The 24,299-nt window shown below is 29.1% G+C and overlaps 1 protein-coding gene across 1 annotated transcript in view; it reads right to left on the bottom strand.

Annotated features, from left to right (window-relative positions):
• LOC123305130 overlaps positions 1-23,599 on the bottom strand; it is a 295,035-nt gene extending 271,436 nt beyond the window's left edge. Inside the window, exon 1 of the mRNA XM_044886757.1 lies at positions 23,252-23,599. Within this exon, the coding sequence (XP_044742692.1) occupies positions 23,252-23,350 (99 nt within the window). The 5' untranslated portion in view covers positions 23,351-23,599. The remainder of the gene's footprint in view (positions 1-23,251) is intronic.
• Positions 23,600-24,299: the final 700 nt, after the last annotated feature.

Raw genomic sequence — 24,299 nt, 5'->3', positions numbered from 1 at the left:
ATGTAGGAAGTGCTTAATGATGAAATCGAGATTGGGCCACTATTTGTTTATCGAAACTTGGTTCGCCAGCGTAAACAAAATTGGCAAAGCACTTTATTTTAGTTTCCCCTGCTTTTATAAAAGAGGTTTATACGGTGCGAATAAAGCATTTTACAATGGTATTGTTTAACTTATAATAAGCGCGCATATACTGGTTCAAATCCGGATTGTGGCAAAGCTATTTATTAAATATACCACCTAATAAATATATAATATGGCATACTATGCACAACAAGTATACAATACACGGTAATAAATGAGTAATATTTGTGTCGATCGAGGTAAAACATCACCTGGCGCTAAAAGAACGTAAAGTTAAATTTATTTCTTGCACCTGCTTTTGGCTAATTAATGATCCCAAAGGCTGCAACGATGTTATTGTTCGATGCTAATTTGCTTGATTCTAAACAATGATGAATACCAATCTTAACGATGTTCCAGCATGGTATTTGCAGTTTCTATGTTAAAGCAATGGTACAATTTTTTTTTCGACAGAATTTAACGAAAAATTAAATTTAAGAATTTAATAATGCTTACTATTAATTCCCAAAGTTTCAGAAATTTTGACCGTTTAAAATGGGAAATAATTATGCCAACGTCCCAATTTCGATCAATTTACGTCAAAATTAATATCTCGAAAGTGAAAATTAATTTCTAATTTTTTTTTTTTAGAATTGTATTGTATAAACATTTGTTTCTACTTTTTCTTCAATATATAATAATATCATAAAAAATAGTTGGAGAGACCGGACATTTTACATGCTTTAAATGGGACATGAACCTCAAAATCGCGAACTTTGTCTTTAAATATCTCGCGATCTAAACGGTCAAAAATTATGAAATTTTAGGAATTCATAAATAAAGCTATTATAAACCCGAGAAAAAAAATTCGGCCAAATCTGTCGAAAAGTGATTTCATGCTGGTACTACCTTAATTCTGAATAGCCCCCCTAATAGGGGATTTGGGTATGTTTGTTTGCGTATGAGTGTGTAAGCGTGTGCATGCTTGAATGTGTGTAAGTACCTATTACTTTTTTACCTAGGTATGTTAAGCAACTTGCAATTGATTGATTTTTATGTTTATTTAATGACCTTAATTTTTTTAGCACTAACATTTGGTATACAGGGAATACCAAAGGTCATAAATAGCGGAAAACAAACGTAAAAAGATGATATAATTCTAAAACAAAAAAAAAAGTCCTTTAATGTTTTTGAATCTGAAATTCTGAACATCATTAATAGGAAAAGCATCGCTAATTATACCATGTTTATATGAAATATACATAGTATATTAAGTTTATTCCCAAGTTTGTAACGCTTAAAAATATTGATGCTAGGAAAAAAATTTTCTCATAGGTTGTCACTAAATCACCTAATTAGTCCATTTCCGGTTGTCCGTCCGTCCGTCCGTCCGTCCGTCTGTGGACACTATAACTCAAAAACGAAAAATGATATCGAGATTAAATTTTTACAGCGTACTCAGGACGTAAAAAGTGAGGTCAAGTTCGTAAATGAGCATCATATCAATTGGGTCTTGTAAACCGTTAGAGATAGAACAAAAGTTTAAATGTATAAAATGTTCCTTATCAAAAATTGAGATTAAACTTTTGTTTGAAACATTTTTTCGTAAACATCACTGTTTACCCGTGAGGGCGCCAATTAGGCGGAAATTTTATAATATGTACTATACTTGATTATCAGTTATGTATGTGTCACATGTTTGTATGTGTAATGTGATAAAGAAATCAACACTGACTATGCATGGTATTTCAACAATTAACTCAGTCAATTGTTTGTTTTCACTTGTTTTCATTTAAAATTTTAATAATTTATTGATTAATGTTAATTACAATAAATTCGATAGTTATGCTGTATACAGGTTGCCCCAAAATCATATTGTTTTTAATTTTCCAGTTTTTTACATCTCAAAATTAGTGTCTAAAATAATTTTTACTACTCAAAAAGATAACTTTTGTTAAAATAGTAAGGTGACAATATTGTAAAAATTGTAATGTAAACATTGAATTTTACAATAAACAAGTGAAAACAAACAATTGCACGAATAAATTGTTGAAATACCATGTATAGACAGTGTTGATTACGCATTATTTTATTTTTTGACGTCATGTAAGTAAAAAAAGATAAACACACAAACATATACATAATATATGTAACGTATAAATTAAAAATATAAACAATAGGTACCTGTATATACATACTATATAATGTTTCTAAGCTAATTGGCCCCCCTCACGGGTAAACAGTGATGTTTACGAAAAAATGTTTCAAACAAAAGTTGTTTATTTTTTTATAAGAAACAATTTTTACATATTTGTTTTATCTCAAACGGCTTACATAATGGGTCCTATGGACCCAAGACTTTGACCTCCGTTGTCATTTTTGAACCTAACTTTTTATCTCCTGAGAACAGACGGGCGAATAACCGAAAATGAACGTTTTAGGTAATTTTATGAACACCTAGCTTTTCGTGGGCAGTACTTTGCTTGGAATTTTCGTCCCAAGAAGATTATACATAGTTGCCAATAATTCGGACACACTCGATATAGATAAGTAAAGAAAATACCTGGATAGAATAGTGAATGAGTGATGTGAAAGATGTGGGGTATATATTGTGATATGTGTATGCGATAGGATAAATGCAACTGAAAACTTATTTTAAAATAGAATTGAAAGTAGGTGAGACGTTAATAACATATCACTACTATTCAAAAAGTATATACACTAGTATATAATAATATTATCCTAGCTATCTCTTATACTAATACAGTACAGCACACTGTATGGTTGGAATCCATCTAGACGAAGAAACGGAGCACAAAATATGATCAAAATTCGAACTATTTGAGCAGTAAGTCGGATTTGAATGCGGTGTTCGGCATTCGATTCGCTAGAGCTTCAGAAAATTTTGTGTCCTGTTCTGATTTATTAAAATTAAAAATATGGAATTAGCACAATTAATATGCATTTTATAATTGCATTTTAAATTGACCGTTAAAATTTAATTCACAATTCGGTATACGGAGGTTTTTGGGATCGCTGAACATGACTATTGTAACATAATTGATCTCAGAGGTACCTGGTGCTCAGGGTAAACGGTTTCTCGTCGTCTAGGGGAGTTTTCGGGAAATTTGTTATATATCGGTCCAAACTCGTTATACGAAGGATTTTGGGGTCGCTGGAGTATCGTGGTAAAATTGGTGTCAGAGGTACCTGGTGAAACGGTATCTCCGTCGCATCGTCAAGTTTTCAAGAATTTCGTCATATAATAAGTCCAAACTCGTTACTCGGGGATTTTTGGGGTCGCTGAGCACCCCAGATACCTCTTCCGCCACAATTCTCTTGCTCAGCTACAACATAAACCCCCGAGTAACGAGTTTGGACTAATTACATGAAGAATTTTTGGAAAACTCCAGGATGCGGCGGAGGTACCGTTACACCAGGTACCTCTGAGACCAATTCTGTCACAATATTCGGGTTCAGCGACCCCAAAACCCCCGTGTAACAAGTTTGAAATCATTTTCATCACTATTAACTGAATTGTGAATTTAATATTAACGGTCAATTTTAAATGCAATTATATTTTTAATTTTATGCATATTTTTAATTTCTTATAAATCAGACTAGGACAAATCACAAAATTTCCTAACGCTCTAACGAATCGAATGCCGAAAACCTCATTCAAATCCGATTTACTGCTCAAATTTTTCGAACATTTTTCCTTCGTTTCTTCGTCTAAACTGAGGTATTCTAAAATTTATTTTTGATAGAGTGAAATACAAAAGCAATGAATCAGTTCACTAGGTTGGTATGCAGAAGGTAGATTTTATTACTTTAACATTTACTATACGTTGGTAGCTTAAATTTATATACAATATTTGTTTTTCCCCTGGTATGTATGCATTTTAGTCAAACTATAATGGTAGGTCTATTCGAGTAAGTAGATGGATTCTTGTTTCAACCGCCAATAAAGTCCCTAATCTATTATATACAAGAGCTCCTCCTATTGGTTTTGCACATTAAGGTCTTCGTCTCGTTTGCAAGAGTGTCTCAATTTACTCAATTATAAATATAAATCATTTTAAGCTAAATCCATTACACTAAATTCGTTTAACAAAGGTGGTCAAATACAGTTTGGGTTTTGCTCTTGATCTTGGTTTCGCTCATTAACACTTCTTTTATGGATTTTCTTGTAAATATATAAATATTTAGATACAGGAATGTACTTCTAACTTGTACAAAACAGGCAGTGATTTGAATCTGGGGCAAAAGTAAAAGAACTTTCACTAACCAAAGACTACTTCAAAATTAAACCAGTAACCAAAGACTTCCTAGAAATTAAATGTTAAAAATGCATAAAATCACATAAAATTTACCAGAAATACAAGAATTTTTCACTAATTATTGATCAATTTATTAAATCATGTGTTTTTTAGTCAAATAATTGTTTGTTATCGATTTTTCATTAATTGGTTATATTCCTAAACGCCAATATTTGAATTTGACATGACAACAAGCTGTAATTATTACAAATAATTCCTTCATTTAGGTACTAAAGTTTAAAGTAAGCTTTTAGCTAACTAATATATAGGTATGGGTCAGTCATTCGTACCCCAATTATCTATATACGTATCACATTATATATAGGTATTGTACTGAGCTATGTGTAAAGTTACGACCATATTATTACTATATAAACGAAAAATAACAGATTTTGAATATACAGCATTATTCATGTATAATATTAGAAAATTTATTATAGTGTTGTCAAAATTTATTGGTAGGCAGATAATCAGATAAAAAGCTTTACGCAATCATAAAAGTTGTTAAATTTACTTTTTATACAGAACAGTTCGTTCATATTGAACAAAATAATACACCGATCAAGTTCATAAAAAATTATTTTGTAATCTATGTAGGTACTTTGAAGCGACATTAGTGAAAGGATGACACATGCAAGGTGGGATTGATAGTTCTTGTGGAATCATTTGAAGCATTTTTAAGTACAACTGTACAGGAAGGTCAAACAGCAAATGGTCAAACTACATCAAATAGCAGATAACGTTAAAATAATGACCGTTTCTTTTAACACCATAATACCCCAGAAAAGCGTCCTTTTTCCAGATCTAAGCCGTTGAAATTTTAGCGGAAAAAAAAAAGAAAAAAAAATTGCTGGTTAAAAAATTTGGATATTTGGCACACAATGCCCAAAGCAAGGGATATTTTATAACGCTATTTAATTTCCAATAAAGTCAGTGGTACCTACTAGAGATTTTTTCTCGAAACAGAGTGAGAGCACACCCGGAACTTTAAACTCGCATTTGACACATAGCTTAAAATACTCTCTTTTAAATTACTTTTCAAACAAAGCCAAAAAAAATCCAAATCGGTTCATCTGTTTAAGCGCTACGATGCCACAGACAGATAGACAGATACACAGAGCGGTCAAACTTATAGCTCCCCTTTGTCATTATTTAAACATCGACCATTTAGTGAAGTCTGACTGTTTTAACTTGGACCATCTTGTTAGTATGACTGAAAGTAGCCATTTAAAAATAATTTTGTATTAGCGTAAAAGTGAAAATATTCCAATAGAGAGATGAACGTATGTTTATTAACAATTAATTACTGTTTTGAGGATTTTTTTTTAATCTAAAGAGTTCGAGGATTAATCTGTAGTAGTTTTTATTACTAAATTTTATATCCTGCCATGAATAAATAACTCTGTACATAGTAAAAAAGACACAAACGTAATGCTGTCAAAGTTTCGTGAAAGAGCTTTTAGTCGAGAAATATGATTATACACATAATATTAGTCAAGGAAGGCTATACGTTTTAAAACAAAATAGACACATTTGTGTATAATCTTGCATTAAATTTTAAAATAAACTCTCTTACTAAGTATCATTTGTTATATACTGGGAGTAATAAAGTGCTAATCTGTGCTTGGCTTTATATCAGATTTTGTAAGGAGTTGAGAATGCAAAATACAGGGTTATTCAATAGAATACTACCAAGTAAATAGGAGAAACATATTGTAAAAATAGTCGCAACAATGTTTTTAGTCAGGAGTCTTCAATGACAGCTCCAATTTTGATGTTTTTTTTTTTCAAAATGCCCTCTTTTGTATATTATTTCAAATCAAAAACATTTCAGATGGGGGAGATAATCTGGAGGGGGAATAGGCAATGTCACGACTGATATATCGACGCCCAGCCTGAATCGCTAATGATGGAAATTTGAAATTTCGAGAAGAGGTGTCCCATAAGAAAGGGTTTTTCGAAATTCATCCCCTGAAAGGATGACATAGGAGATGAAAATTTGTATGAGAATATATATAAACCGTCATTTTTGAGTTCACTATTTAACCAATTTTAAAAGTTCTTTCACACATAAAATACTACATTATCAGCAAATAAAATGAGCTGTATTTTATTTTCAAAAAAATTAAGGTCCCGCACCAAAAGTAATTTCAAAAAAACCTTTCTTATGGGACACCTACACTATAAAATCAATATCTTCTCGAAAATCCAAACTTCTATCATTAGCGATTCAGGCTGGGCGTCGATATATCAGTCGCGACATTGCCTATTCCCTCCAGATTATTTCCCCCATCTGAAATGTTTCTGATTTTAAATAATACACAAAAAGAATTATTTTGAAAAAAAATCATCAATTGGAGCTGCCAATGAGGACTCCCTAAGAATGACTATTTTATGTATTCGTTTATCCGACTAAAAAAGATGCTATCTTTTAAATTAGAGAAATACATTGTCCAAAAAGAACTTAAATACAGTTACGTTTTAATTTTTAATGAGTGTTACGTTTTAATATACCTAGTTTTAGTGCAAAACTGACATTGGAATGATATGTTGTGCGTAACATAACTTCTAGGCTACCAAAAAAAAAACCACAATTTACTTTGAATTTCTTATTATTCATTTTTTTCTTCTTAGAGACGGTTAGTAAAATTTTGACTCTCTCCGACTTAGAAACGTATAAATATAAATGCGCAAATGTTTAATTAGAAAGTGTACAATAAAATCTCCGCAAAAGGGTTTGAGTTAAAATAGTTTAATCAACTAGAACATTACCATTATCAAATTTTTTTTATGGAAACATATCACTCCTATAAAACTGCTAAAATGAAATAATTGGTGTAGCTACTTAAAGTTCATGAATGCTTGCCTCGTGAATCAAGACATGCCTTCAACATCCGTACATGCACATCAAGTTCCCTAGAATTTTCTTACTTAGTGTTTTGTTATGTTTATCAGTTATTATATTGTCCGAATGTGGTAATTTCTGAACACCCTTTACAAGCATTAATTATTTGATAGCAAATACAAACACAATGTAAAAGAAATAACAATGTTTTGAATTAACGAAAAAAGCTTCAAATTGAAGTGGTTTGTTTGTTTAAAAAAGTAGCATGAACTTTTGATGAAAGCAGACACAAGTTTTTGTTATATTCTGTAACTGTAGTATGTTTAAACATAATATACAGGTGAATTTTTTTTATTTTTTATTTTGAACTTTACAGCTAATTTTTCCAAAAAAAAAAGATTGAAACGTCAATAAACGGTAAAATCTGGGTCTTCTTATTTTTGGAGAGAATGAAAAAAGTGACTAGTTTCATTTTCCTAGGACGCCTTCCGCATCAATCAATGGGTAACTTTCCTTTTTTAAATAAACTACCTATTTCTTATACCATCATCTGATTCTTTGACCCGAAAAAAGGATCCCAAATACTTTTGTCTAAAAAATTTCTGTAGGCATAAGTTACTTGTTTTTGTATAAAAAAGAAGAACAAGAGGTGTCATGGGGCACCTGGTAAAGAACTATGCCCCTTTCGTTATAAATTATGTATAATTGAGTAACAAGCACAATGAAAGAATGTTAATAAATTTGCATTTAATAATTTTTTTTCAAGTTTTTGTTTATGTTATAAAAATAAACGTTTTCTTATGAAGTATTATTATAAAAATATAAGCAAATCATAAAATTAATCACGTTTTAAAAACTTGACCCGGAAGGAATCTCCGGATTTTACCGGTTTATAACATTCCAATCCATTCAAAAAAAAAAAAAAAATCAGCTAGAAACTTTTTAAAAAATCATCCCTGTATAAGTAAATGTAATAAAAGTGAACCAACCGTGCACTTACCAACATACACAAAACCTTATATTGTTATTATTACTTAAGTAGTATGTATTTAATACATTTAAACCACTATTAACCTTAAACTTTACTTTTAAACTTTCTATCCAGATCCATCCAGTTAGTAGCGGTACTAAAAGTAGTAACTGTATAGTAGGTAGTAGGTACTAAAGAGATGAGTTATTAAAATATCTAATTACATAGCCATCCATATAAATTTTATATTATATTGTTGTTGTATGTATATATTTTTTAATTAAATTACTTTTTATAAAAACAATTTATTTATCAAATAAAAATCATTCATGCATTACGTACCTAGTATATTTTATAAAAACGAATGGACATGGTTTTATCAGTTTAACGACAGACAAAAAGAGAGATAGAGAGAAACATATTTAAAAATTCATTGTAAGTTTTTAATAGTAGGGGAGGGCTTAGTACCTAGAATCAAAACTTATTAAATTCAATTCAATTTAGTCATTCTTTCTTCAAACTATACAAACAGTGTACAGAACATGTCATAAAAAGAGATAAGGAAAATGCAGGAAAGCCGGACGTATGCAGCTATCGTTGGCTTAGTTAGGAACTATCCCGTTATTCATCTTTGTGGAAACCTAATGGAAAATCATTGGTAGGATAGCCAGCACCTGATACATAAAATCACTTGCCTCCCAAATAAAACTCCTAGTGTAATTCGGTTTAAGATGTAGCATAAAATGGCACTCAGATAAAGTACATAAAATCAAAAACTGTAAATTACCACGTAAGTCAAATTAAAACATTTTCTCAGTTGAATAGATACATGATAACAAAAAAATAATAAAAAAGACAAAAATTCATTTTTAAAAATGAAACCAATATAATTTAAACTTCAATACTATTGATTTATATTCAGTATTATTTATTATCATCCATTCAACTGAGAAGTCAAATATTTAAGGAACAAAATTCATTCATAATACAAATTGCTAAACAATGTGTAAGTTACTTAATAACAAAAGTGCCTGTATCTATAATTTACAAATAAAATAAAAATTTTATCTAAGGCTCAAAGCAACCCTTCGCCTAGAAAATATGGACAAATATTCAATAAATACTTTTTTACCGCGGTTACAAAACTAGATTTCTCTCATCTATCTCCATTATAGAATTAATTGTTTTACAACTTATAAATTTATTATAAAGATGGCTGACTTCGAGGTGCTCAATCGACACATTTGTCACCGTAACAGGGTTTTTCATAATCACGCCTTTGTCTTGTATAACTATTTGTACAAACTTTATTTGTACTGAAATAATGTGTTTGTTAAAGCCATGCATTACAATCAATGGGAATTGTTTTTTTTATAGCACTGATATTCTTTTTCGTCGGGTATTTTTTTGAAAGTTTAAATATTGAACAACTATCGACAAAACATCTGAACCACGGTACTACATCATCTTTACCAGGGCTCATATATTAATGTACCAAAAAACACCCCTAGTATTTGTACTTGAACGCCACTCTCTTCAATATGTTATCGTTAAAGTTCACTTTAAGGAACAGCATCATACAATGTGTATGATTGAAATATTGAAAACCCTACATCCCTAAGATATACCAGCCCATAGTAGAACAACTTTTGCTCAAATTACTTTCTGCAAAAGCACTTTGGTGGAAAAATTTGAGAGGCTAAAATAGGGCACCCTATAATATTATGTATCCTACAATTATGTATCCTATATAATATATGATGTATCCTACAATCTTGCGCCGATCAGTCATGATCATGGTCAAAATATTTGGACAGAACTTTTATACAGAATACGTACTATTATTTATTGGGAGTTTTACACTCAGGGTTTGATACATTTTTTTTATAAAAGCATTTCACACAAAAAACGTTTCACACACTTTTAAATGGTCGCTTATGTTGGTTTAAATTTCAATCACTGAAGTCTGACATACATACTTATTCACAAGTGTTCTGGAAATATTATTTAGGTACATATTTAATTTCACTTTTTCAATTTAGTTTTAATTATATTGAAATCGAACAATTGAATTGCAACACTTTTCAAAATAAATCAGCAAATCTGCGGGTCTGCATTATTTATGAGAGTGAATATCTCTTAAACAAATTATGTATTAAAATAAAATTTTTAATTAATTAAATTAAAACTTGAATATATTAATAAAGTTAGCATTTTGACATTTTATATTGTAAAAATATATTTCAACGGTCTCTACTAATGTGTTTATTAAATAATATTAATATTTATATAAAATTTAAAAAAGTTTATTTGACATTTGGTTGAATCGATTATAGTGGTTACACGGACTTGATTGTGCACGATATTCTCTCTGGTGTAATTGACTTCCAGAGGTTCGATCAATACACTTCTAATTATATTAATTTATAAATTATGTATAATTTTCCTTCTACAACTTTGCTGATAATAAAAATTTTGTCATTTTACTAACAGTTATTTAACGTAATTCAAAAATGTGTATTTCACTTAAATCGCTAATATATTTGTGATATTTATATATTTAACTTTAGTTATTATACAATAGAATGTTCCGTTTATTTATCTCCAGTTAAATATTTATTCAACATTGTACCTTTTTTCGATAAAAATGACCCAAGCAAAAGTTTTTCTACCTGGTGAGTGTCGTTTTACGAAGATTTCATCTAGACTTTCGGATTCGTTGAAAATACAACTCTTCTAAAATGATAACAAATATAAGAGTTATTTATATTACAAAGTTATTTTGTTCTACGGAATTTGATTGTTATTTGAAAAAAATATATTGATTATGATAACAAATCTATATAGAATCCCACTCTCAAACATAACACAAAATTGAAGATATAATTTTTCTCATGAGATAACTTTCAGATAATAAACATAACTTTATTTAACTGGCGTTAAACATTGTAAGAACATCAAACATAAATACTTTTAATGTGATTTTCTGGCTTTAAACAGTAATTTTCAATCAGAAAGTCATATGACATGTAGTTTAAAATTGCAGATATGCCAGACAGATACATTAGCATTTTACATTGTATTTAAAATATTGTATACTATAATCAAACAATCACCCAACAATGAAAAACAAAATTCCATTTATAAAAGAAACCTGCTAAAGATTTCAAAATTTTTGCCATTCCCTTTTTATTTTAAATTCAAACACACTGTTATTCAAACACATTGGAATTATGTTTCTTTTGCACGTTATCGACTTGTTAGCGGGTTGGAAGGTAATACCAAGAAAAGTGTTACATAAGTGTTATAAAAAAGGACATAGTTCCTACCTAGTGTCCCACGAGACGTTCTATTGTACTTTTTCCTCATTTGATTGGGAATGATTAAGAATGATTAAATAAAAAACGCTAAAACTGCTGCCCAAATATTGAATTAAGGACAAATTCAAACAAAAAATAAAAGTTGTTGCAAACTTTCTATAAGAGTGGCGTAAGAATCAAGTCTCTTACATTATAACAAATGCCGTTTAACGTACCTTTTCGTAAAAAATATGGGGTACGAATCGGTATGTTAAACGGTATGCACTCGACGACTGTTGTATGCACGATTAGGTGGGCTTACTTGTACTAGTTGTAAGTATAATTGGGCATCCTTATGCTTTATTATTGGGATGTTACAGTCAAGCTTCAATGTAGACCAGTTAAGTATTGTTAAGTACTTCCGCATTTTTAATATTATATTTTCTACAATATTCCCAACTACTTCATTTAACTATCAAACAAATATTAAAAATAATTTAAAATGTATAAAAGCATGAAATATTTGCAAACAAGTTTTTTTCAAAACATTGTTCGTTCATTTAGTAGTTTATTTTTCAGTACATATATTAATTGTTTGTAGTGGATAGGTGCATATATTTTTATACAGAAAAAAAAAATATATTAAATTTTTTTAAACTTATTAATTTGCATATGTTTTTTTTTTTAAACCGAGTGTCTCTAAAGTTTCATAACGCTGCATCATTCTGACGCCGCGGCTAACAAAGTTTCAAACTCAGATAATAACATTTAAATTTTAAATATAGCAATGTTATTTATTATCTGAATAATAAATGAATGAATGAAGAAAAATATTTTTTAATACGAAGACAAAAAATTAATGGAATTTGAAAATTGATGATGTTGTCAAAACTTCCAAAATAGGTAAATAAAATAAATTTTTATTTCGTTTCAGATATCTTAAAAATAAAATTAGAAACATTCAATCAAAAATAATGAACAAATCAGGAGAAATAAATTAAAACTTGGGTTTTTTCAGTAAGGTTTATTCCGCGAAAGAAACGTTAGCTTTGTGTAGTAGCTTAATGTTAACGCAGTAGCGAGAAGAAGGAGTCTATGTCTCATCTGCTCTATCACTGTCCAGCTCTTGCCATGAGGAGATGGACTTGCTTGAGCCAGACTTTCTTTGATGACCTCTCCAACCTAAAGTCTGTCGACGTCAAAGTACTACTGCTGTTCTTAAATAGCTCCAAATAGTTAATGGAGTACTGCTAGACAGCCACTCTAGCCTAGCCTAACCTAGGATTGTACCTTAAAATATCATATAATTTTCTTTTCATATTATATTTAGAAGTAATTTTTTATTCAAGTCAAGATGTAGTACATGCTTCATAAGTTAAGATGTGGTACAAGTTAATATCACAATTTTTACAATATTCATTTTATTTTATAAAATCGTCAACTGCAGGTAAATAAACCATGTTGTGTTCATTTTGATAATAATAATTCAAAACTACCACTTGACTTTTATCAAATTGAAGACGATAATAATATATGATGTATAATACGTGTATATGGATTATATTTTCCAAATATCTAATACTCAAATATTTAATATTTCATAATTCGTGTTTGGGTTAAAAAAATAAAAATAAATACACAAAAAATTATTTTCAATTTTTAAGCAAATCAAATGGAATCTATAAAAAAAGGTTTTGAGTTATCTACCAGCAAGCTGGAAATCGTTTTATTTTCTGTATTTGGTTTAAATGCTTGTAATCCGAGTATGACCAATCGCAGGAAGTCTAACATTTGGGACAAAAATAAATACGAAATTTGATTAATGTTTTCAGATTTTTACAAATAAGAAAACACTTCAGCACCAAATAAAAACAAAATATATATAAATAGAAGAAAAGTTCTAGATGAAGTAATTTTACACATTTTGAAGTAATTGTGACTTTTTAGCTTCAAATAGTACACTTTATAAACCGGAAAATGTGGAAAAATGCGTGTTTCTTAGACTCTCACAAACATTCAGCCACAAAATGAGAAAATGAGAAAATGAGGGTAATTTTTCCCCTCCAAAGGTAAAAGTGATAAAAAACTTAAAAAAATTCTAAATTTCACTCTGAAAATGGTCTTTTGGGGTTGCTAATTATGAATCCAAAAACATCTCAAGATGGTTGCACCTCCATTAAAATTACCCCTAGAAGTGACAACATAAAAAATTTTTAAAATAACAATCTCAGCTCGGAAATCGTCTCTTGGCAGTTTTCGGAGTTACTAGGAGTGGTTTTAATGGGAATGCAATCATTTTTAGTTGTCTTTTGATCTCGAAGTTGTGATTAGCTACTCCGAAAACCTCAAAGAGACGATTTTCGATGTGAAATTTTGAGTTTAATAAATTAATTTTATATCTATTACTTCTTGGGGTGATTTTAATGGGGTTGAAACCATCTTCAGTTGTTTTTTAACCTCGAATTCATAATCAGTGACCTCGGAAATCATTGTTGGGCTTTGGGAGTGGGAAAACTTATTGTATGATTAAAGAATTTGCATAGAAACCTGTAAATAAACTAGCCTCGCCATTATTTCACAACAACATGACGCATGTCATCAATTAGAAAAAACACACAACGTCATAGATTCATCATTTCTGAATTTAATGCTTACTCTTCACGTTAATTTACTTTAAAAGCACATATGTAAACGTACTTTCGTAAAGTACTATGAGAATACTATGAATATGAATAACCAACTACGAATGTGAAAATGTATTAGCACACGTGTGAGTAAAAGTATAATGTGTAAAATTAAAATCCTTATTTTACAGGTCAGCAAATTATGAATATATTACGATTCGTGAAGCATGTACCAAAACACTTTATTAAACGAATATATGTACCTACCAATGTGGGTGGGATCCGTAAATATTATATGCATAATACATATAAATGGTAATTATTAATTAAAATATTAAAATAACTTCATTTTACCTTAACTACTTTTATAGAGTGCGGTCATGAGATCATTTTAAGCTTTATGTATTTAGTTTTTTTTTCCTTTATAGCAACCCTTCGAGAATTGCTCTCAATTATGTTTTTCTGCTTGTCTGTCTATCGACCTGCCAAAACATTTTTTCTTCAAACGAAAAAAGTTGAAATTTGTATAGAAATAAATGCTGATTTTAGTGCGATAGCTTCTTCTATTTTTCAGTAGAGTACGTAAATTTTCTTTTTATTGTAATTTTGGGGGTGTTTAGATCGGAATTAGCTCATATGAAAACAAGCAATTGACTGAGTTAATTGTTGAAATACCATGGTATAGGCAGTGTTGCTAAGGCAAGATAGCCACTCTGACACACAAATTAAAAACAGTATCTTTCCTTTCACTTCTTCAGTGAAACATATTATTAGCTATAAAATAAACAAACACGTAACATACAATAAATGTGAGTATAGTTAATAAAATACACACATACTATATAATACCTAATTTGCGCCCTCATGGGTAAACAGTGTTGTTTACGAAAAAATATTTCGAACAAAAGTTTTTTATTTTTTTATAAGGAAAATTTTTTACATTTATACTTTTGTTCTATCTCCAACAGTTTACAAGATGGGTCCTGCTGATTCAAGTTCCAATTGACTTATGTTGCTCATTTACGAACTCGACCTCACTTTTTACGTCTTGAACATGCTGTAATAATTTTAGCCTGATATCCTTTTTTGTTTTTGAGTTATCGTGTTGTCAGACAGACCGACAACCGGAAATGGACTAATTAGGTTATTTTATGGACACAAACTAGGGATTAACTTGGTATACCTTGCTATATTTCATATATACATGGTATAAAACAATCAATTGCTGCAGTATGTTCAAACGGCTCAAACTTTCTAAATATAAAAAGTGTCTATACAAAAGCCAAGTATGTTTGTCGGCTCAAACTTTCTAATTATAAAAAGTGTCTATACAAAAGCCAAATGACTCATGTAATATGTCATTGTCTATGTTTTTTGATAAATGTGCATTAGTTATATTTTTATTTTATAGATGAAAAATGGCAATATTTAACAATAGCTAGTAATTATCATCGTTCTTCACCTGACGAAAAATAATATCATTTTAAAATCAACTTTATAAATAAAAATACTTTAAAAATAATTATTACATGAGAATGTAGACACCTACCTTAAATAATAAATACTTATACATACAGCTTATGAAAATTCAAGACACAATGTGTTTTCAAAAAAATATAAACTAATTCAAAACTAATACCGTTTATGATGTATGCCTGAAATAATTTCCCGGGAACATATTTTGGCTTACAATTCAACATAATTTATAATATACTGAACAAAATTACATGAACGTGAAAATTGTTTTTCGACAAAATTATCGACTGACATGGGAATATTATGATTTTGAATCATTGGATCTGGAACTAAAAACAGTTTTTACTATGTTATAGTTATGATTATGTATATTTTGTATTTAATAATACTGACATACATTTTAATTATTCATAATACAAAAATCTATTAAAATTATGTAAAAAAAATAACATATTTTTCATGATGTATGTTTTGCTTGTATTTTTGTTCCCCTGGAAATGTAGACTTATGCTCTGAAAGGACGGTTAACCGGGAGGGGCTGATGTGTGTAAAAAATCCGTTTCATAATCCCTATAACTCGATTTGTTGTTTTTTGGGTATATTTGATTCCCCACTACAGTTCAACATCTCCAGCGATTTCTTTAGCTCAAATGAGCTTAAATGCTAAGCAATACAATCTCTTGAACGTGACTTTCTATATTGAGCTAGTGGTTTAAAAATTTTTACTCAGATTGAATTAGTTTCAAAAAAGTGCCTTTTTGGGAGTGGACTTTTCAGTGTCACTATCCCCTTTTTAAAATATCATACTTTTTTTGTTTTAAAGGCACTGCGCACGTCCGAATTCATTCAAAAAATGTGAAGAATTTGTGTGTAAATTAAGCTAGTGTCCTTTTATGTCAAAATAGCAAATTTTTTCAAGGTTTCTCATACTTTGGGCACATTTACAGCTCCACCAAATTAAGTTAGAAAATTGAAAATTTGTTTATGAATGGGGTTAATGTTGAGAAAGTTTCTTTTGGTAAATTACCTTCCCAATCCTTCTCACCGCCTTTTCGTGTAGATATTGTATATTTTCAAAAACAAAAAATAATAAATGTCAATAAAAAGTATCAAATGAGGGAAAATATGGCCTCAATGATAGAGCTATGTTGCTCATGAGTGTTTTTTTTTCAGTAGGTATAATTATTATCATAAAATAATAATTACAACATGGATGTATTTAAATTGGTGCTAATATGCTGTATGTAATGAAAAATAAAATAAATGTGTAAATGTATTACAAATTAAAATCCTTTTTCTGAATTAACATTAAATATACTAATTACTAGTTTATACCCTAATTATTTTCTTGTTTCAAATTATTAATTCAAATATTCAACACTAACCGAATGTTTGATAAAAATAAATGGTTGTTTACGTTTACAAGATTGGATGAAAGTCCGGAAACATGCGAATACTTTAGCATAAAGCAAGCGTTGCAAATAGTCATTTTATGCTAAATGGTAGTTATATTAACATGAATGTCACCTTAATACAATACAGGACTTAAATTTCGTCGTTCAATATATTAACATGAAAAATACGAAAATACAAAACTTGTATGATAAGAAACATGATGTATTAATTGGAAAATTTTGTTTATTGATAAATGGTAAGAAATCAGGTGGTCTGAATTGGAACTTCTGAAAAAGCGGTTGATTTCCTGTTTAATAGGACAAAATAGACAACTGTTTTATCGACAGTAGGCGGGATTTTTCTGATTTGAATTTGGATATTTTTATTGGTCTTAAAAAATCGTAAGTATATGGCACGCCATTTTACTATTTAATGTCCGAAAAAAAATGATCGTAATAATAATACATTATTATTATGTTATCATCATAATAATAATCATTTTCATTATGTACATAATTTTAATTCAATCATTTTTATTATGTACATAATTTTAATTCAATCATTTTTATTATGTACATAATTTTAATTCATATTAAATAGTAAAACGGCGTGCCATATATTTCCATTATGTACATAATTTTAATTCAATCATTTTTATTATGTACATAATTTTAATTCTCTATTTCCATTATGTACATAATTTTAATTCAATCATTTTTATTATATACATAATTTTAATTCTCTATTTCCATTATGTACATAATTTTAATTCAATCATTTTTTTTTAATCTAATTCAAATAAAATTAACTGATTTATTATTATGTATCATCATAATAATAATACATTTTTATTATGATGATAACATAATAAAAATGTATTATTATTATGCATCATCATAATAATAATACATTATTATTATGATGATACATAATAATAATACATTTTTATTATGTTATCATCATAATTTTAATTCTCATCTCTCTTTTCTCACCTTATCTTATATCAATCTCTCTTTTACTAAGATTTATTTTACAAAATATAAAATATAAAATATAAAATATAAAATTTCTGATTGAAAAAAAATAATTAATTAATTTTTTTCTCGATAAAAATTAGCCTATTAAATAGTAAAATGGCGTGCCATATAAGTACAAGCAATGCCATGTGGTAATCGAAATTGTAACTACCGAATTTGGGTCTTCTTCTGATTTTAATTAGTAAAATTATTATCGCCAGTTGGCAAGTTGCATCTCCCAATTTTTAATAGGATATTGAAGACAGATTAAATTTACATCTCTCGTTTTCGATTAAAGGTATATCTCTCGTTTCAGTACATTCTCTATTTTTTGATTTTGATAAGAATATTCAGCTAAATGATACAACAATCCTAATTCCAAAATTTTAGCATTTTCTGGTTACAAGAGTACAAACGTGTATATATATATATGTACAGAAGAACGTCACAACTCGTCAAAATGATTTCAGATATTAATCAAAGGCTTCTTAATAAAAAAAAAAAATGTAAGCCTAGTTTTACGAGTGCTTAAAAATTTCCAAAAACTCCTTTACCTAATAAATTGTTTATTTGTGTGTGTGTTTTTTTAGGGCCGCAATCAGGATCATTAACAGCCCATATATATCCCCATTGATACATATAAAAGAAAACATAGGTAATGTAACCTGCTACAAATATCTATGTTAGTAATAGGATATAACAATGATTTTCAAGAAACGTTAATAAGGTACCTACCGATTAATAAGTTGAGTATTAGTTATTAATTAAAAAGAAAAGGGAGAAAGAATCAGGTAAGTACTTCCAATTAAAAACATAATAATTTCTCCTTTTTTAAACCGACTTCAAAACGGAGACTCAATACGGTTTTGTAATACGGGGTGGGTAAACCGCGATTGCCTGTCTGTCGCATTGTCGATTTTTAACGAATGAACTACTTTTGATTTTCTTTGTTTGAAAAGTACTTTGATTGAGAGTGTTCTTACCCATGTTTCAAGTGCAAGTTTAGAGCTTCGTACCCGAAACAACTAGAAAAGAGGTGATGATCTTCAAACGGCTGAGTAAATTTTCTTGAAACATAGCCAAAAACACTCTCGATGAAATTAACTTTCAAACAAACAAATGAATCAAAGTCGGTTCATCGGTTTAAGAGTTTGGATGCCATAAACGAATAGATCAAACCTAATTTATAATGGGGATTTCTTTAAATTTTCCATTTGATATTATAAAATGATTAAATTTGAAAAAAAAATGAAATTGCGATGAATATACAACATATATAAGAGCTAATTATTTCAAATATTATTGTAAAGAAGTTAATGATTGATAAGAGTGTTTCATTAATAATTTTTTTTAAGTAGGTTATTTTTTATTTTTTGTTTAAAAGTTTTTTCATAAAATTAATAATGTAAAAATAAAAAACCAATAGATTGCTTTTAACAACTCAATTTATAATTGGCATGTGTCGTTTGCTTAATTAACTGTAAAATAAAATATGATAAACCTCACACCAAGTTTTCCTTTTTATAATTATTCCAGCATATAAATATAGATTTTTATTATTATATTTTTATTTTATAATAACTCTTCAATCAATATTTTTTACATTATATAACATGTATACTAGCCAATAAAGATTTTACAAAACTAATTGAAACAGAGGCGGAGTTTAAATTTTTAGTTCCTTTTAGTCTCTTTTTAGCATATTAAAAGTTTAGACAAATCGAAGTATGAGAAATGAATAATAGGTACGCCAACTTGGCAGGGCCGGATTTAAATTACTGCCGCCCTGGGGCACTGAAGAAAATGCCGCCCTATGACTGAAATTTTATTTTAATAGTTTTGATATCTTATTTTTTAAGAATTAGAATAACTAATTAATTGCAGAAAAAAGAACCGCTTCATAACGAGCTGACCATCTAGTTGCAGATAAAATTTTTAACGCAATTCTTTTTTCAGTATGAGATTGTAAGACTTCCCAGCGATGCGTCGATGCAGTAAAAAAGTTGTATAAAGTTTGTACTGTATAAATAAATTTCGATTTTTGCCCCAATTCCTAGATCAGTTATTTCGACATATCCTAGAGTTCTCATTTATTATCTTCGATAATATTTATATTTGTACTGTATGAAAGAATGACGCAACTCCAACTAAATTCATAGAATGAGCAGCACAAGGAGCATGTTCTGCAAGATGTAATTTCATGAATTCTTGCCTGTAAGCCCGAATAAATCCCTGATACATTATTCGCGTTATCATATGACTGACTTCGACAATCTGAGAGATCAAGATCAAAAAACTGAAGAACAGATAATACAGTAACTAGCAAATCTTCAGCTTTATGTCTACAGTTCTCGATAAACATGAGAAAAAATTTTTTTTTAAATTCTTCAAAAAAAACTATATTAATTTATCAATTCCAGAAAAAAAAAAGTATCAAATTTTATTTGTTCAAACCTTTATGGAAATAAATTAATTTTATTTTAATAGTTTTCACTTAAATTTAATATATTATAATATACAAAATTTTAATTTGATAAATAAATTATATTTCTTGAAAGATAAAATGTTTATTTAAAAGAATTAGTTAATTATATATTGTATAGAAAATGTTTTCTCACTTTCAAAATTTTGCCGCCCTAGAAAATTTGCCGCCCTGGGCACTAGCCCCGACTGACCCTAGTGTAAATCCAGCACTGCAACTTGGAAAAATATAAAAAGTTTCCAAAATATCAAGTTTGGTATCAAATAATAGAAAATTTTTCAAGAGGCTGAATATCGTATCAAATGGCGGAAAAATGTCTAACAAATACGTTTTTTGTGCCACTTCTTAACAGAAAATTTTTTTGAGAAGAAGCTTATAATATTATTTTAGACCCGAGATCAAAGATGTATGTACATCTGATTGTGATAAATGCATGTTTTACTTGCCATAGATAATTTAAAAAATCATATACAGTCATGTATAGTTCCGAATAATAAAATAGTGCCTAAATGTTCAGAAAAATCATAATAAATGCGTTTTAAGTCGCCATATTTTAAAATTTCAAACTTGTAATAGTTTTTCCAAGATGGCGCTAAAAAAATATTTATCACAATCAGATATATTTAGACTTTCGGCTCCCATATTAATCAAATATCACAATCTCACCAAAAGCATAAAATTTTTTGGAATTTCATAATGCACGCGACTTTTTCAGATTTTACCAAGATCAAGGTCAAAGCAAGTACTTGTAGGAGACAATATTGGTGCATACAATAGCATAAGGTATAGACCTAAATATAAATTACATGGTAGATAATATTTTTTAATGCAAAATTTTAATAAGGAGTTAAAAAACTTCGAGTCCATATTTAATAAAGACGTTCACTTTTACTTTTATTGTTGTCTGTCTGTTTACTAAACAAGTTCGATTAGTTAATTAAACTTGAACTTCGTGGAAAAAAGACAACTTTGTTTCCGATACAATAGAATAAAATACAGTAGCATAACATAATATATATATATATATATATATATATATATATATATATATATATATATATATATATATATATATATATATATATATATATATATATATATAGATGTAAATGAAAAATGGTCATTAATCGAGGAGATGCATTAATATAGTATACAAGAATCCGGAATTTCAACGCAGCAATATAACACCCATGAAGTTATCCACAAGAACTATTAGAAAATTACATAATAATGTTTCGTATTTGGTATAGTTTAAAAGGTTCATTTAAAGGAAAGAAAACACATTAATTATTTAATGCCTAACTAAGCAGATAAGCTGCTTCACGCTCTCAAACTCAACTGAAGCTGATGCCGGATCAAAGTGCATCATTTTCTCGCCTCTGCCTCAAAGTGGACTACAAATATACCAATTTTGACTAGAATGAGAAATATTATTTTTGATTAACAGGTAACGATTTTGTAAGTTCTAACATGTTCGAATATATCTCTCCAGATCCCCAGGAAACATGTCCCGCTAGCAGATCGGTAGAATTTCACTTTTGAATTCAGCAATATACATTTAACAAGAAAAACAAGCCCGCCGCCAAAAGTACACTCACATCCTACATTAATATCTCATATGCTTTTTTATACCATGAATATATTAAATATATCAAGGTATACTAAATTTAGTCCTAAGTATGTAAAAATATTGATACTACAAAAATAATGGTATGTGTTCATAAAATCACTTAATTAGTCCATTTTCGGTTGTCTGCCCATCAATCTGTCTGACAACACGGGAACTCAAAAACGCAAAAAGATATCGAGCTGAAATTTAATAAGCTTGATTAGGACATAAAAAGTGAGATCGAGTTTGAAAATGAGCAACATAGATCAATTGGGTTTTGGGTCCGTACGACCCATCTTGTAAACCGTTAGAGATAGAACAAAAATTTAAAAATGTTAAAAATATTCCTTATAAAAAAATAAACAACTTTTGTCTGAAACATTTTTTTGTAAACATCATTGTTTACCCGTTAGGGCACAATTTAAGTTAAGAAACATTATATAGTATGTATACAGGTAGGCACCTCTTGTATATAGGCACCTGTATACTGAAGAAATGAGAGGAAGCTACTCTTAAAACTTTGGGTATAAGCGTGGCTATCTGTCTTTTCTTACATGAAAAAAACAAACCCTTGCGTATTCATTGTCTATACATGATATTTCAACAATAAACTTAGTCAATTGTTTGTTATCACTTGTTTTTAAATTAATATGATTCATGTTAACAGATTTGCAGGAAAATGTGTTAAAGAGTTTCCTCCATTTCTAAATAAATTATTCGTTTGCCTTTTATTTTGCCGTTTGCCGTTTATGCAGCAACTAGTCGGAAATCATTAAAAGGTAGAACAATCACGGTAATAATTTCACCAAATCAAAATGCTTTTGTTACAAACCAAAGAGTAATTTCGAGACAAGCTCAAAGTTACCCATTTTTAAACGATTTTAACCGTGGAACAAGCGTAGAAGAACATCAGTCATCGTTTCAGCCATATATTTGATGTTTTGATCACGTTAAAACTTTTTTTAATCAAAAAAACTAAGTCTCAACTCAATTTAAATCTCACAAACATGAAAATTTCGAAAACATAGTCCAAAAAATTGGTGAAATATGTATTATTTTACTATAAAATGATATCATTTTTAGAGTATCACCGGAAAACGAAAATAAATAATGCTTAAATTGAAATGTAAGAGAATATTTAACTGTCAAAACTTACCGCACGTGATGAAACTGGATCGAATGAAAATGCCATACCAAATACAATAATTGCCGCATAAAACACAATACGAATATTATTTAAAGTAAACGAAAACATTATTAAAATAAATTTTTACTGAAAATTCGAGCACTCGAAAAAGTTTCTGCTTTATGACGTCTACTTAATTATTAATGGTTTTTATAGGTATATACATATAATATAATTAACAATGCGGTTATGTATATAAATTCACTCGTTAGCAATATTAATACATATAGCTCATATACTTGGTGGTCACGTCGAAAAAACGATGTATTCACACGAATAGCTCACGAATATATGAAACGTGCTGTTGGTATTCTATAACTGATTACTGTATACCGTTTGACAACATGTATAGCATTACTGTATTACGGGTTGTATAACTTTATAACAAAAATAGATTTCAGAAATGCGGCGACGCTGTAGTCGAACTTATACATAATATATATTTATGCTTTCACAGAGAGACGCCCATATTCAAATGTTTTCAAGATTGGCATCGAGATTTCCCGCCGGTCGTAGACATAGATTGCCTCGTTTCTTGAAATTCAAATTTTACAATATAAAGATGCCACGAGCCTATATAGCCGAAAACCAAGATATGTTTCTCGAAATTGTATTGCAATTAATTGCTTACAAAATTTGTTTTTAAGAATAATAAACAGGAAAAGTAACACGCCTCGCTTTACCTGACTTTCTACTTACCCTACTTACAGTACTTTTTGTACCCGAGTCAAAGGCATTAAGAAGTATTAACGAGTATGTACGAGCGAATATCATCTCCATATTCTCGTGATTACTTGAGCAGTCCATTTCAAGAGTTTTTTATAATGCACAAAGAGCTGCCACAGCTGTTGATGCCACTTCGATATCAGCCATAGCAATGAGACTACTTGCGTAGTAAGACGAGTATGCAGTGGCTAAAGTGCTTTACTTCGGCTAACTTTGGCGAGTATGTGAATAAATAATTTAAAAAATAGTTAACGTTAGACTAATATTGAATACTGATGATGTTTAGATTATT

Source organism: Chrysoperla carnea, chromosome 1 (genome assembly GCF_905475395.1).
Source record: "Chrysoperla carnea chromosome 1, inChrCarn1.1, whole genome shotgun sequence".
Taxonomy (NCBI): Eukaryota; Metazoa; Arthropoda; class Insecta; order Neuroptera; family Chrysopidae; genus Chrysoperla; species Chrysoperla carnea.
Note: the sequence above shows the minus strand (reverse complement) of the source record. Positions and strands in the feature narration are given on the sequence as shown.